The 14,469-nt window shown below is 41.4% G+C and overlaps 1 protein-coding gene and 1 non-coding gene across 2 annotated transcripts; one reads left to right on the top strand and one right to left on the bottom strand.

The window, feature by feature from the left end:
• Positions 1–12,346: 12,346 nt before the first annotated feature.
• On the bottom strand, positions 12,347–13,285 carry LOC127101783 (uncharacterized). The gene is made up of 2 exons (XM_051039226.1): positions 12,860–13,285; positions 12,347–12,781 (listed from the first exon to the last, which is right to left on the bottom strand). The coding sequence occupies exons 1-2, from the start codon at positions 13,283–13,285 to the stop codon at positions 12,347–12,349; spliced, it is 861 nt and encodes a 286-aa protein (XP_050895183.1).
• A 529-nt stretch (positions 13,286–13,814) lies between these two features.
• On the top strand, positions 13,815–13,920 carry LOC127109450 (small nucleolar RNA R71). Its single transcript, XR_007796733.1, has one exon. It is a non-coding gene; the product is annotated as a small nucleolar RNA R71 (small nucleolar RNA).
• The last annotated feature ends 549 nt before the right edge of the window (positions 13,921–14,469 follow it).

The raw sequence follows: 14,469 nt of genomic DNA, 5'->3' as shown, positions 1-14,469 counted from the left end.
CTCTAACATCCGCACATGGACTGATTTAGCAACAGCTTTCTACAAGCACTACCAGTATAATTCTGAGTTAGCGCCTACTCGGCTACAGCTACAAAATATGACTATGGGCTCTAAAGAAAGTTTCAAAGAATATGCTCAAAAGTGGAGAGATTTGGCTGGCAGAGTCAAACCCCCTATGACTGATCGAGAGTTAGTGGACATGTTCATGGGTACACTGACTGGCCCATTCTACAGCCATCTACTGGGAAGTTCCTCGTCAGGTTTCACTGAACTTATCTTGACAGGTGAACGGGTTGAAAGCGGCATTCGAAGTGGAAAGATACAGGCAGCTACTTCTGCAAGCACCAAAAAGTCCTATCAGGGAAAGAATGAATCAAATGCTGTGTACAGTGAGAGGAAGCATAACAAGAAGAATCGTGACCATACTATTGGGGCAGTTACAATTGCCGCACCGCCATCTCAGAACTTCCAACACAGACAAGACAGGTCGAGAAGACAGTTTACCAAGATCAATATGACTTTAACCCAAGCACTGCAGAGTATGTTAAAGGCCAATTTGATTACCCTCAGAGGCCCTCCTGCAAATCCCAACACTACTTCTCCTCGTTATAATCCCAACGCCAGGTGTGCCTATCACTCCGATAGCCCCGGGCATGATACGAATGATTGCTGGTTGTTGAAGAACAAGATTCAGGATATGATCGACGCTGGAGAAATTGAATTTGATCCTCCGGCGACCCCCAATGTCATCACAGCACCTATGCCTAATCATGACCAGAATGTTAATGTTGTGGACGACAATTCTCACGTTACTGACGTTGCTGATTTAGCATCTCCTCTCCTGATCGTTAAGAAGAATTTATTGCAAGCTGGTTTATTTCCAGGTTGTGCTGAAGATTGCGATCTCTGTGTACTCCGACCCAATGATTGTTTGAAGTTGAAGAACGACATTCAACGGCTGATGGATGATCGTACAATTCTATTTGAAAGGGTTCCTAAGGTGGACAACTCTATTGAAGAGGTATCTGTGATTGCTAGGTCCAAAGCTCCAGTGAAGATTACCGCTACTAGAGTGCCTGTGAAGATTACCGCTGAGCCCAAAGGGGCTCCCCTGATTATTACCGCACCTGGCCCCGTGCCATATTCCTCCAGCAAAGCTATTCCGTGGAACTATGGAGGCGACGTTTACATCCATGGCATAAAGCAAGTTGGTAGTTCTGCTAATCCTAATGATATTGTGGGGACTAGTAAAGTTACTCGAAGTGGAAGGATCTACTCCCCAGAAATCTCACCTCCCGCTCCCGAAATTCGAGGAAAAAGACCAGTCAATCCTCCTCAGTCAGAGACATCGGTCGAAGTTAATTCTGAAGATGTTGCCAAACAGGAAATGGAAGAGATGCTGAAAATCATCCGTAAGAGCGATTTTGATGTAGTGGAACAATTGGGGCATACTCCGTCTAAAATCTCAATGTTGTCCTTGTTATTATCCTCTGAATCCCATGCCAATGCATTGATGAAATTCTTGAAGACCGCTCATGTGCCTCAAGAAACATCCGTCGATCAATTCGAACATTATGTTGCTAATTTGACTGTTGACAATGGCCTAGGCTTTTCCGATGCTGACCTGACGCCAGCAGGAAAGAATCACAATAAAGCTCTGCATATCTCCATCGAGTGTGAGGGGATCACCCTGGCTCACGTGTTGATCGACAACGGCTCTTCCTTGAATGTGCTCCCGAAAGCTGTACTCGATAAGTTTGACTACAAAGGCATTGAACTGAAACCTAGTGATGTTGTGGTGCGTGCTTACGATGGTGCGAAGAGTGTTGTCTATGGTGAAGTGGTTCTCCCTATCAAGATAGGACCTCAAGTCTTCAACACTACCTTTCACGTGATGGACATTCGTCCCGCCTACTCCTGCTTGTTGGGGCGCCCTTGGATCCATGGGGCAGGTGCGGTAGCTTCGTCGCTTCATCAAAAGCTGAAGTATCCAATAGCAGGCATGGTTGTCACTGTATGTGGAGAAGAAGAGTATATTGTCAGTAGTGTGCAAGCCTTCAAATACGTCGAGATGGATGGTGAATTCTTTGAGACTCCTTCTCAGTCATTTGAAGTGGTTCCTCCACCCAGTCCTGTCCTTAAGCCAACTCCCCTTGTGCCCAAGGTTGTTCGTGCTCCCCCTGTCATGATCTCTCTGAAAGATGCTCAAGCCGCGATTGAAAATGGTGATCGTGCTGGTTGGGGTCAACTGATCAATGTACCGTACAAGTCTGATAAAGCTGGCCTGGGGTTTAACTCTGGAAAGATAGTCAAAAATCAGATTAATGCTATGGAAGATGCTGATAGTGATTGCGACTTGGATAGCTGGATTTTCCCAACAATTGGTGACGGACTCAACAATTGGAAGACTGAAGACATTATCCCGATTTCCTTTAGTCAGGAGTAATTGTTATTGTTTATTCTAGAATTGCAAATTTTAATTTTCTTTTACAATCAAACTTCTTAAAGCATTGTGTCTATGCCCGAGGCACAATAGCTAATTTGTTAAGGGTTTTGTCATTTTCATAAGCATATTTATATTCAATAAATCAATGGACGTTTTGCATTCAAATATTGCGCTCTTTGTCTTTCCTATTATCTTTCAAACGAGCTATGTTTTCTTACACACACGCACGTAACGAATTGCAGATCCCTATCCACTCTGGATCCTGTTGATAATAGTTCTACTACTGTTCATTATGACTTTGAAAATCCGATCTACCGAGCCGAAGATGGAAGTGAGGAAGATTGTGAAGTACCTGAAGAACTTGCCAGAATGTTACTACAAGAAGAAAGGACTATACAGCCGCATGAGGAGTCAGTTGAGACTGTAAATCTGGGTACCGAGGTGGACAAGAGAGAAGTCAAAATAGGAGCAGGCTTGGAAATCAGTGTCAAAAGAAGATTGATTCAAATGCTACATGACTATGTGGAGATTTTTGCTTGGTCTTACGAAGACATGCCAGGGCTGGATACCGATATAGTAGTGCATCGTTTACCGACGAAGGAAGATTGTCGTCCTGTTAAGCAAAAGGTTCGTCGCATGCGTCCTGAAATGTCCGAGAAAATCAAGGCCGAAGTCATGAAACAATTCGATGCTGGTTTTCTGGCGGTTACTTCTTATCCTCAATGGGTTGCTAATGTGGTACCAGTGCCAAAGAAGGATGGTAAGGTGCGAATGTGTGTGGATTACAGAGATTTGAATAGAGCGAGTCCCAAGGATGATTTCCCACTGCCACACATTGATGTTCTGGTAGACAACACCGCTCAACACAAGGTATTCTCCTTCATGGATGGATTCTCGGGTTATAACCAGATCAAAATGGCACCTGAGGACATGGAGAAGACTACGTTTGTGACGCAATGGGGCACCTTCTGTTATAAAGTAATGCCGTTTGGTTTAAAGAACGCAGGAGCAACGTACCAGCGTGCTATGGTGGTTTTGTTCCATGACATGATCCATCATGAAATAGAAGTATATGTGGACGATATGATAGCCAGGTCTCATACTGAAGAAGAACATCTCGATCATTTATACAAACTGTTTGAGAGGCTGAAGAAATACAAGTTGAGATTGAACCCGAACAAATGCACCTTTGGAGTAAGATCTGGTAAACTCTTGGGCTTTATTGTCAGTGGTAAAGGTATTGAGGTCGACCCAGCCAAGGTGAGAGCTATTCAAGAGATGCCAGTTCCCCGTACGGATAAAGAAGTCAGAGGTTTCTTGGGACGTTTGAATTACATTGCCCGATTTATTTCCCATTTGACCGCTACTTGCAAACCCATCTTCAAGTTACTGAGAAAAAATCAAGAGATGATATGGAATGATGAATGTCAAGAAGCTTTCGACAAAATCAAGAAGTACCTCCAAGAACCTCCAATTCTGGTGCCACCAGTTGAGGGAAGACCTCTAATCATGTATTTAACCGTTTTAGAAAACTCAATGGGGTGCGTGTTGGGACAACATGACGAGTCCGGTCGAAAAGAGTATGCCATATACTACCTTAGCAAAAAGTTTACCGACTGTGAAACAAGATACTCACTGCTCGAGAAAACTTGTTGTGCTTTGGCCTGGGCTGCTCGCCGACTAAGACAGTATATGTTGAATCACACCACTTTGTTGATTTCTAAGATGGATCCTATCAAATACATATTTGAGAAACCCGCCCTCTCCGGAAGAATAGCAAGATGGCAGATGATTTTAACAGAGTATGATATCCAGTATACCACCCAAAAAGCAATCAAAGGAAGCGTGCTAGCTGATCATTTGGCTCATCAGGCCGTGAATGATTATCAGTCTATGAATTTTGAGTTCCCAGATGAGGATGTCATGCTTGTTACTGATTATGAAGAACCTGGACCGAATGAAGGACCCGAAGTGGGATCCCGATGGACTATGGTTTTTGATGGATCGTCTAACGCATTGGGCAACGGTATTGGCGTCGTGATCATTTCCCCCAAGGGTGGCCATACGCCTTTCACCGCTAGACTATGTTTTGAGTGTACCAACAATATGGCTGAGTATGAAGCATGTATTTTGGGACTCAGAGCTGCTATAGACCTGAGAATCAAGTTTTTGAGGGTGTATGGAGACTCAGCCTTAGTAATCAGTCAGGTCAAAGGAGAATGGGACACTAAACATCCGAACCTCATCCCCTATCGAGAGCAGGTGTTGACATTAATCCCATACTTTGAAGAGATCACATTCGAACATATTCCCCGAGAGGAGAACCAGTTGGCAGACGCATTGGCTACCATGTCATCTATGTTCAGAGTCAGATGGGACAATGAAGCTCCCCGGATTACCATTGAACGACTAGACGAACCAACATATTGTTATGAACTTAACGCTGATGAAGTAGAAGAGAAGCCTTGGTTCCACGAGATAAAAAGATATTTAGAAGCTCAGGAATACCCTGAAGGGACATCCATCAATGACAGGAAATTTCTGAGGAAGTTCTCCGCTAAATTCTTTTTGAGTAATGGAATATTGTACAAACGTAACTATGATTCGACTTTGCTTCGCTGTGTGGATAGAAAGGAATCAGAGAAAATTATGGAAGACATGCACGACGGTATCTTTGGGACTCATTCTAGTGGACATACAATGGCCAAGAAGATTCTGAGGTCAGGGTATTATTGGTCTACCATGGAAACTGATTGCCACCATCACTCCAGAACTTGTCATAAGTGCCAGATCTATGCGGATAAAGTACATGTGCCTCCTGCTCCATTAAACGTGTTGACCGCGCCGTGGCCCTTTGCAATGTGGGGCATTGATATGATTGGCGAGATTAAACCTACCGCCTCTAATGGACATCGTTTCATCCTTGTTGCTATTGATTACTTCACAAAGTGGGTGGAGGCAGCCTCATTTGCTTCTGTTACTAAGAATGTGGTGGCACGATTCATCAAGAACAGCCTCATCTGCCGATACGGCGTCCCTGAGAGAATTATCACTGACAATGGCACTAATTTGAACAACAAGATGATTACTGAACTCTGCACGCAGTTCAAAATAAAACACCATAACTCTTCTCCGTACCGGCCAAAGATGAACGGCGCTGTAGAAGCGGCTAATAAGAATATTAAGAAGATTATACAAAAGATGACGGTAACATACAAAGACTGGCATGAGATGTTACCATTTGCTCTTCATGGTTATCGTACTTCCGTGCGAACTTCGACAGGGGCAACTCCTTTCTCTTTAGTCTACGGAATGGAAGTCGTTTTACCAGTGGAAGTTCAGATTCCCTCTCTAAGGATCATGAAAGAGGCGGGCTTAGACGAGGACGAATGGATTCAGACTCGACTCGATCAGATAAATTTGATGGATGAGAAGAGACTTGCGGCTGTATGTCACGGGCAGATATATCAGAAGCGCATGACCAGGGCATTCAACAAAAAGGTCAAGAGACAAGTGTATCAAATTGGCGACTTGGTAATCAAACGCATCATCCTACCACAAACTGACCCCAGAGGCAAATGGACTCCCACATACGAAGGGCCATTTGTAGTTAAGAAGGTATTCTCAGGTGGAGCCATGATACTCGCTACAATGGATGGTGAAGACTTCCCACATCCCGTGAACGCGGACATAGTTAAAAAATACTACGCATAAAAGAGACCCGCTAGATCGACGTATCTAGGCAAAAGTAAGGGCATCCCGGCGAACCAAAAGGGTTCGGGCAAAAATTAGGGATATATAAAAAAAATGTACACCCGGCAAGTCGAAAACCTGAAAAGGCGGCTTGGGCAAAAAAGGGTATCCTGGTGGACTGAAAACCTGAAAAGGCGGTCCAGGCAAAAATTAGGGATTAAAGCGTATGACTATGTCCCGTTCTCAGTCAACTTTCATCCAAGTTCGAGGGACTGACCAAGCCAATCACTTCTATCCGACAGCAAGGGATGAGATGCTCGAAGACATAATGACAGTAGTAGGCTTAAAATCAATAGGACTTCTTCCACATAGCTTTCTCTTTGTTTTCGACAATTTCCTCTTACTAGGATTTCTTCTCCTTGTACACAAATTGCCTGTTTATAGGCCTCCTTTCAAAATCAATACAACCCTCTTTCAAAAAAAAAGATGCTTTTGTTTTTACTTTTCTGTTTTGGTTGCGTAAATGTCCATTGATTTAATTTGAATTAATATGTGCATTTGAATATGACTGATGTTTACCAAAAATACATGCATAGAATAGCAATAGCAATTACTACCCGACTTCAGGATCAAGGAAAAGGTCTAATCATGCTTCCAATGAATCCGCTACCAATTCTCTTCCCCAGCAAGCCTGTTTTTTTTTTCCTCAGAAAATGGCAGTATCCCCAGGCACAGCCAGTTACTCCCCAACAGAGGTCGGCGTCACCAGACAGATTGATCATCTCATCCATCCCCAGCCAGGCTCTGTTGAATATTTCCACCATCAGACAGAAATCAAGCATCCCCAGCCGAGAAAGGGTCATCGACACAAATGTCTCAAATCAGTAGATGGGGATTTATTTTCCCCAGTAGAGTCCCCAAGCAGAACTTCTCATACGCATAACTCATTCATTACATCCTTTCACAGCATACGCATGCATACAACATTCACATTTATTTTAGCATAACACGAAACATCTCATGCATCATGACATAGCATGAAGCTAACTTTTTCTTTGCAGGTTAATTATCCTCCTGATATAGTCAAAGTAGAAGGTTCATTCAGACAGACACCTTTATCAATCACATTCAAGATTCAGATACATATTTCAAATACAGTTCATGGGAACATTCATTCTGACAACACTTCGATATCCTCCTAACGATGGCATCTCTAAGCCCATCCCAGACATTTATTGCAAGTACAACATATACAGGTTATCAGATACAGCCTAACGTACGGTTCATTCTGATTCAGCCCAACATATGACTTCTTCAGCAACTCCAATGCGGTCTAACGTACGACCCATTTGGACCTTCAAATCCTCAGATGCTGCCTAGCGTACGGTACATTCAGGGGTGTAGTCTAGCGTACGACTACTTTCTTTTTCAGATGCAGCCTAACGGACGGCTCATTCTACAACTCGGATACGATCTAACGTACGATCCATTCTGAACTTCAACAACCCCAACACGGTCTAACGTACGACCCGTTTGGATCTTACAACCCTCAGATGCTACCTAACGTACGGTACATTTCTGAAGTGTAGTCTGGCGTACGACTACCGCTTTCATCATCAGATGCGGCCTAACAGACGACTCATTCTGCGACGGTCTAACGTACGACCCGTTCGGATGTCCATCCCCTCAGATGCTACCTAACATACGGTACATTTCTGAAGTGTAGTCTAACGTACGACTACCCCTTTCATCATCAGATCCTACCTAACATACGGTACATTTCTGAAGTGTAGTCTAACGTACGACTACCCCTTTCGTCATCAGATTCAGCCTAACGTACGGCTCATTCTGCAACTCAGATACGATCTAGCGTATGGTCCATTCTGATCCTTTATCCCCAACAGCATATGACACACTCCGACTCCCCAGCGAAGTCGACAGCCTAATGGATGACTCATTATACGGTCTAACGTACGATCCAGTGTGGCACCCATGTCTTCAAATTGGCCTAATATACGGCGCGATCTGAAGCTTTCGTCATCAAACCTCCCGGATGGCATCTTTAAGCCCATCTCCATCAAGACCAACTGTCGATTCTCAAGTGCAAATTTTTGGGGCATTCTAGTGTTCAATAATCTTCCACCTCCAGACCACGAATGGCGTATACACCATTCTAACTCTCTCGGTCCAAGAATATTGAACAGGGGCAGCTGTCATACCCCAAAATTTGCCCATTAATATTTCAAGACATTTTGCAAGGCATTCCGACTCATATATAACACTGATCTTGAAGAAACAAAGGCCCAGCTCACGGATGGCCCAATCCAGAAAATAGCCCAAACTGGCCTGTTCGCTACGCGCTCGCCTAGCGAAGCTGACAGACAACAAAAATTTCGGGCTTCATTCTGAGCCCCAAAAAAAAAAAAAAAAAAAAAAAGAGAGAATTTTTTTTTAATTAATTAAATAATTAAAATAAATAAATAAATAAAATATAACAAATTATTTTGGACTTGAGTCTCCCTCATTCCAAGCCCATTACCCACGAAATTAGTCTATAAATACTGAAGTTTCAGTAGGGGAGTTACACTGGGAGATTCACTGGAAAAAAAAAGAGGAGGAGAACAGAGAAGAACGAATAGAAGTTTTGGCATAGGAACCCTGCCTACCCGGAGAATTCAGAGTAAAGAAACCCTGAAGGCAGCCCATCTGCACCGAAGCCATCGCCGTCCAACTCGCGCTGCCTAACTTATTCCGATACTACAAGTGGTCAATCCCTTCAACCTTGAATTGGCAAACAGGTTTGCGTATCTCTATTGTTTATACTTTCAATTGGCCATATCTACATATATAATGCATCATGATTAAATGTTGATATATAATTTGCTTTCGTATGGGAATTTAAATATGCCTGAATACCCTGAATGTTTGATCATGTTATTCCTGTGATAAAATGCCATAAAATTCAAAGTTCCTAACGTGGGGCTGTTTTCAAATTCAAAATCCGTGGCCGCTCGCTAGCACCTCGCTAGGCGAGCCTGGGGCGAGTATTCGCCTGGCCTTCGCTAGGCGAGGCAGAGGCGAACGAGACAGTAGCTGACTTTTCTATTCTGTTTTTTTTTTATGTTTTATCATAGCCATGCATTATTCATCCTATCCTATTTATTGTTGTGATATTTCTCCGGTGTAATCTTCGATTGCACCCTGATTTGGTGTTCTGACATGTTTCTTTTTTTTGAGTTTCGTAAAGGTTCACATATCCCAGGAAAAGGTTATTGGCTAGGTATTCCACTTTATTTGTGGGATACCCTTGTGGAGTTTCACCCTAAATTAATTTTTAATGTATTAATTTCTAATGTATTAATTTTTTAATATATTATTTTTAATAATTTTAATGTGGAGTTTCATCCTAATTATATAATTAATTGTAAAACTTTGCCTTTGAATAAGTGATCTTGGACCTCTCTTTGTTGCCTTACGATTACGATATTACGGTCATGTCCCGCGAACGTGGGGATACCCTTAGCAAAGACCCTTCGGTTAAATCATCATAAAATAAATTATAGTCCCTCGGATGTTGCCTTCGAATATACAACTTTGTCCCTCGATGACCCTCCGATGTTGCCTACGGTTAAAAGATGATAGTCCCTTCGAATGCTAAGATATCCTCGTAACTGTTGCCTTCAATGACCTATCGATGACCCTACGATGACCCTTAAACATCCAAAGGATAAAACTACTTATTTCTCAATAATAAGGACAGTTTTACCCTCATAAGGATAGGAAATGCTCATAAAGACCTTGGGTCGGTATAACTCTTAATTGTTGGCTCACAATCTAAAAACAATTTTCACACCTCACACCTTTCAAAATATCCTTAGAAAATCACCACTTGGTATATATTCATACTAGAATCATTACCGAGTTATATTTTTCTAAACAATTTCCAAAGCTAAACGAGATAACTACTTTGTATATATTCATACAAGAATCATTACAAAGTTAAATTCTCTTTCCAAAAACAATTTTCCAAACAATTCACAAACACTTTTTTTCAGACAAAAATAATATAAGTGATCGAGCAATTAAGAGCCCATGGATAACCATGGATACAAAGGGTGCTAACACCTTCCCTTTGTATAATGTACCTCCCGAACCCAAAATCTAAATTAAGGTCTTTCCTGTTCTTTTCCACCTTTCCTTATTGGATAAAAGAAAAGTCGGTGGCGACTCTTGCTAACCGCGACATTGCGATTAAAACCACAAAAAAGTCCAGTTCACCGTATGACATCTATCATAGGTAAAATCGTCATTTATAGGCACTAAGTCTGGTTTTAAATATTCAAGCCTAGAAAGGTAGTCAGCAACTAAATTTTCCGTGCCCTTATTGTCTCGAATATCCAGGTCAAAATCTTACAGTAAAAGGACCCATCGAAGTAACCTAGGTTTAGCGCCCTTCTTGCTTAACAGGTATCGAATAGCTGCATGATCTGTATAAACTATAATTTTAGCTCTGACGAGATAAGATCGAAGTTTATCAATAGAAAAAATAATAACAAGGAGTTCTTTCTCGGTTGTTGCATAGTTAAGTTGGGTGGCATCCAGGGTTCTACTGGCATAGTAAATTACATGTAATTTCTTGTCTTTTCTTTGCCCTAGAATAACACCAACAGTGTAATCGCTAGCATTACACATGATTTCGAAAGGTTGGTTCCAATTTGGAGGTTGCACAATATGTGCAGAAATCAATGCTTGTTTCAAAAGGTTGAATGCTATAATACATTTTTCTTCGAAAATAAACTCGACATCTTTCGTTAGAAGGCTAGTCATAGGTTTAGTTATTCTAGAGGTATTTAATAAAGCGTCGGTAGAAACTGGCACGTCCAAGAAAGCTTCGGACTTCCTTAACGGTCTTAGGTGGTTTGAGGTTTTCTATAACCTCTATTTTGGCTTTATCAACCTCAATGCCTTTTTCAGAGACTATGTGTCCTAATATTATTCCTTCGGTAACCATAAAGTGACCTTTTTCCCAGTTTAGCACAATGTTTGCTTCCATGCATCTTTCTAGATTTTTCTCGAGGTTAGCTAGATAGTTTTCAAAACTGAATCTGTATACCGAGAAATCGTCCATAAAAACTTCCATAATCTCATCGAGGAAATCTGCAAAGATTGACATCATACAACTTTGGAAGATAGCTGGGGCATTGCAAAGTCCGAATGGCATTCGTCTATAGGCAAATGTTCCGTAAAGGCATGTAAAGGTTGTTTTCTCTTGGTCTTCGGGGTGAATAGGAATTTGGAAAAATCCCGAGTATCCATCTAAATAGCAAAAGTAAGAGTGTCTAGCTAGACTTTCAAGCATTTGATCTATGAATGGGAGAGGGAAATGATCTTTCATAGTTACCTTATTTAGTTTTCTGTAATCGATGCACATACACCAACCGTTTTCCACACGGTTAGCTACATGCTCGCCTTTCTCATTTTACACAACTGTGACACCTCCTTTTTTAGGTACCACATGTACAGGGCTCACCCACTTACTATCTGAAATTTGATAAATTATACCAGCCTCTAGTAGTTTTAGTACTCTTTCTTAACCACACTGCTCATTATAGGGTTTATCCTCCGTTGATGTTCTATGGAAGGTTTAGAATCTTCCTCCAGCAAGATCCGATGCATGCACACGAATGGGCTTATCCCTTTGAGATCAGATATGTTATATCCTAAAGTTGAGGGATGCTTTCGCAAGATATCTAAAAGTTGATTCGTTTCATCTCCATTCAAGGTGGCGCTCACTATAACAGGGCGATTTAGTTCTTCATCCAAAAACTCATATCTTAGATTCTTGGGTAGTTCCTTAAGTTCTATAGATGGTTTCTTAGGACATGGCATATGGTTCAGGGTAAGTGCTAAGCATTCATAAAGGTTGTCATCCATGTAAGGCTCTATTCCAAATCCGTCGTCTTCTCTTATGGGAGTCGATGGAAATTTCATTGTCTCGGGCGGTCCTTCTTGATCTAGCTCCCTTATGCATTCATCAATCATATTGATGGCATAACATGAGTCTTCTATGACTGGTGCCATTAGGAATTTGGAAAGTATAAATTCTATCTTTTCATCACCTACTTCAAAAGTTAATTTTCCTCTTTTAACATCTATTATGACTCCCGTTATTGATAAGAAAGGTCTACCAAGGAGGATTGGGATTTCTTAGTCTTCTTTAATGTCCATTACCACGAAATCAGTTGGGATATACATTTGGCCGATTCTAACTGGAATGTCTTCTAATATGCCTCTTGGATATTTTACAAATCTATCGGCTAATTGAAGAGACATCTTAGTCGGTTGCAATTCTCCTAGGTTTAACCTTTTATAAACTGCTAAAGGCATTAAGCTTACGCTTGCTCCCAAGTCTAGGAATTCTTTGTCTATAACATGATTCCCTAAAATACAAGGTATTGAAAAGCTTTCGGGATCTTTCTCCTTCTTAGCAAGTTTATTCTCAGCAATGGAGTTGCACTCTATAGGTTTGGGATCATCAAGCCTACGTTTGTTGGTAAAGATGTCTTTAAGGAATTTAGCATAAGATGGTATCTGGGTGATAGCTTCGGTGAATGGGATTTCTATGTGGAGTTTCTCGATCACCTTTGTAAACTTTTTATATTAGTTATCAATTTTGGTCTGTTTAAGTCTTTGAGGGTATGAAATTAGTGGTTTATAAACTTTATCTTTATCTTCTCCCTTATCTTTCACTTCCTGGTCTTTTTGTCCCTCTAGTTCCTCTACTTCATCTGTAGACACAACATTTTTCTTAGAAGCCTCTGATCCACTCAAGGCTGGTTTTACAGGTTTGTCATAAGTGGTCCCACTTTGTAGGGTAACAACGTTAGCTTGTCCTCGGGGGTTAGGTTGAGGTTGTCCAGAAATTTGCCCTCCAGGTGTGGCCTGGGGCGATTGTTGTTTTATTTGTGAGATTTGGGTTTCAAGCATCTTATTGTGAGTGATTATCGAATCAACCTTAGTTCCTAATTGTTTGATCAGTTCATTTACATGAATATCTTGGTTTAGGAACTCTTTGTTCTGCTGAGTTTGGGCCGAAAAGAAGTTCTCCATGATTTTCTCAAGGTTTAGCTTTTGAGGAACGACCATCATACGTTGGATTGGTTTTTGAGCTTGAAAACCTGGTGGTCTTTGAGGTGTAGAGCTTTGAATAGGGTTATTGTTTTTATAAGAGAAGTTTAGGTGATTCCTCTATCCAGGGTTGTAAGTGTTCGAAAACGGGTTTCCTTGGGCATAATTGACCTGGTCTGAGTTTGATTCAGTTAACAGATTGCATTCTGGTGTAAGATGTCCTTTGATTCCACAAATTTCACAATCTATAACTACTGCAACTGTAGGATTTACAGACATGTGTTCAACCTTTAGGGATTAAGCGTCCATTTTAGCTTTCATCATGTCCATACAATTTACCTCATGTATTCCTCCTTTGGTCTCCCTTTTCTCCACTGATGCTCTTTCCGACTCCTATTGGTAATGGTTTTGTGTCATATCTTCGATGAGAGCGTAAATGTCGGGGTAAGGTTTGTTCATTAGAGCACCACCGACGGCAGCGTCGATGGACATCATTGTGTTATAGTGAAGTCCATTATAAAAGGTGTGAATAATCAGCCATTGTTCTAGGCCATGGTGTGGACAAGCTCTTAATAGTTCTTTATATCTTTCCCAAGCTTCAAAAGTGATTCACCTTGATTTTGAGTGAATCTGGTTATTTGGTTTCGAAGGACAGCGGTCTTACTCGGGGGAAATATCTTGCAAGGAACACTCTCCTGAGGTCTTCCCAAGTAGTTATCGAGTTAGCCGGAAGGGAATCTAACCAAGACCATGCTCTATCTCTGAGGGAAAACGAGAATAGTCTTATACGAATTACCTCAGACGAAGCACCATTGGTCTTGAATATATTAGCTAATTGGATAAAAACTTTTAAATGTTGATTTGGGTTCTCTATAGCGAGACCCGCGAATTGGTTTTGTTGTACTAGTTTTAATAAAAAGGGTTTTAATTCGAAATTATTAGCAAGAATAGCCGAGTTTACCATACTAGAACTGGGTTATTCATTAGAAGGCTGGGCGAATTCCTTAAGTGGTCTTCGGTTTTGATCTTCGGCCATTGCTCTCCTAATTTTTTGGAGCAAACGACGTGCGCGAGCGTATCACTCTGGTTCTACTATTGGATCCTCTAAACTTCCGATACTGTGAGTTTTTCGCATTTACCGGCAAACAGGGCCTTAGTCTAGACGGTGTAACAACAGGGTACGAAAATTTGACGTAATTGGT

Source organism: Lathyrus oleraceus, chromosome 7 (assembly GCF_024323335.1).
Source record: "Lathyrus oleraceus cultivar Zhongwan6 chromosome 7, CAAS_Psat_ZW6_1.0, whole genome shotgun sequence".
NCBI classification, from domain to species: Eukaryota; Viridiplantae; Streptophyta; class Magnoliopsida; order Fabales; family Fabaceae; genus Lathyrus; species Lathyrus oleraceus.
The sequence above is the reverse complement of the archived record's forward strand: the minus strand, read 5'-3'. Positions and strand labels throughout refer to the sequence as shown.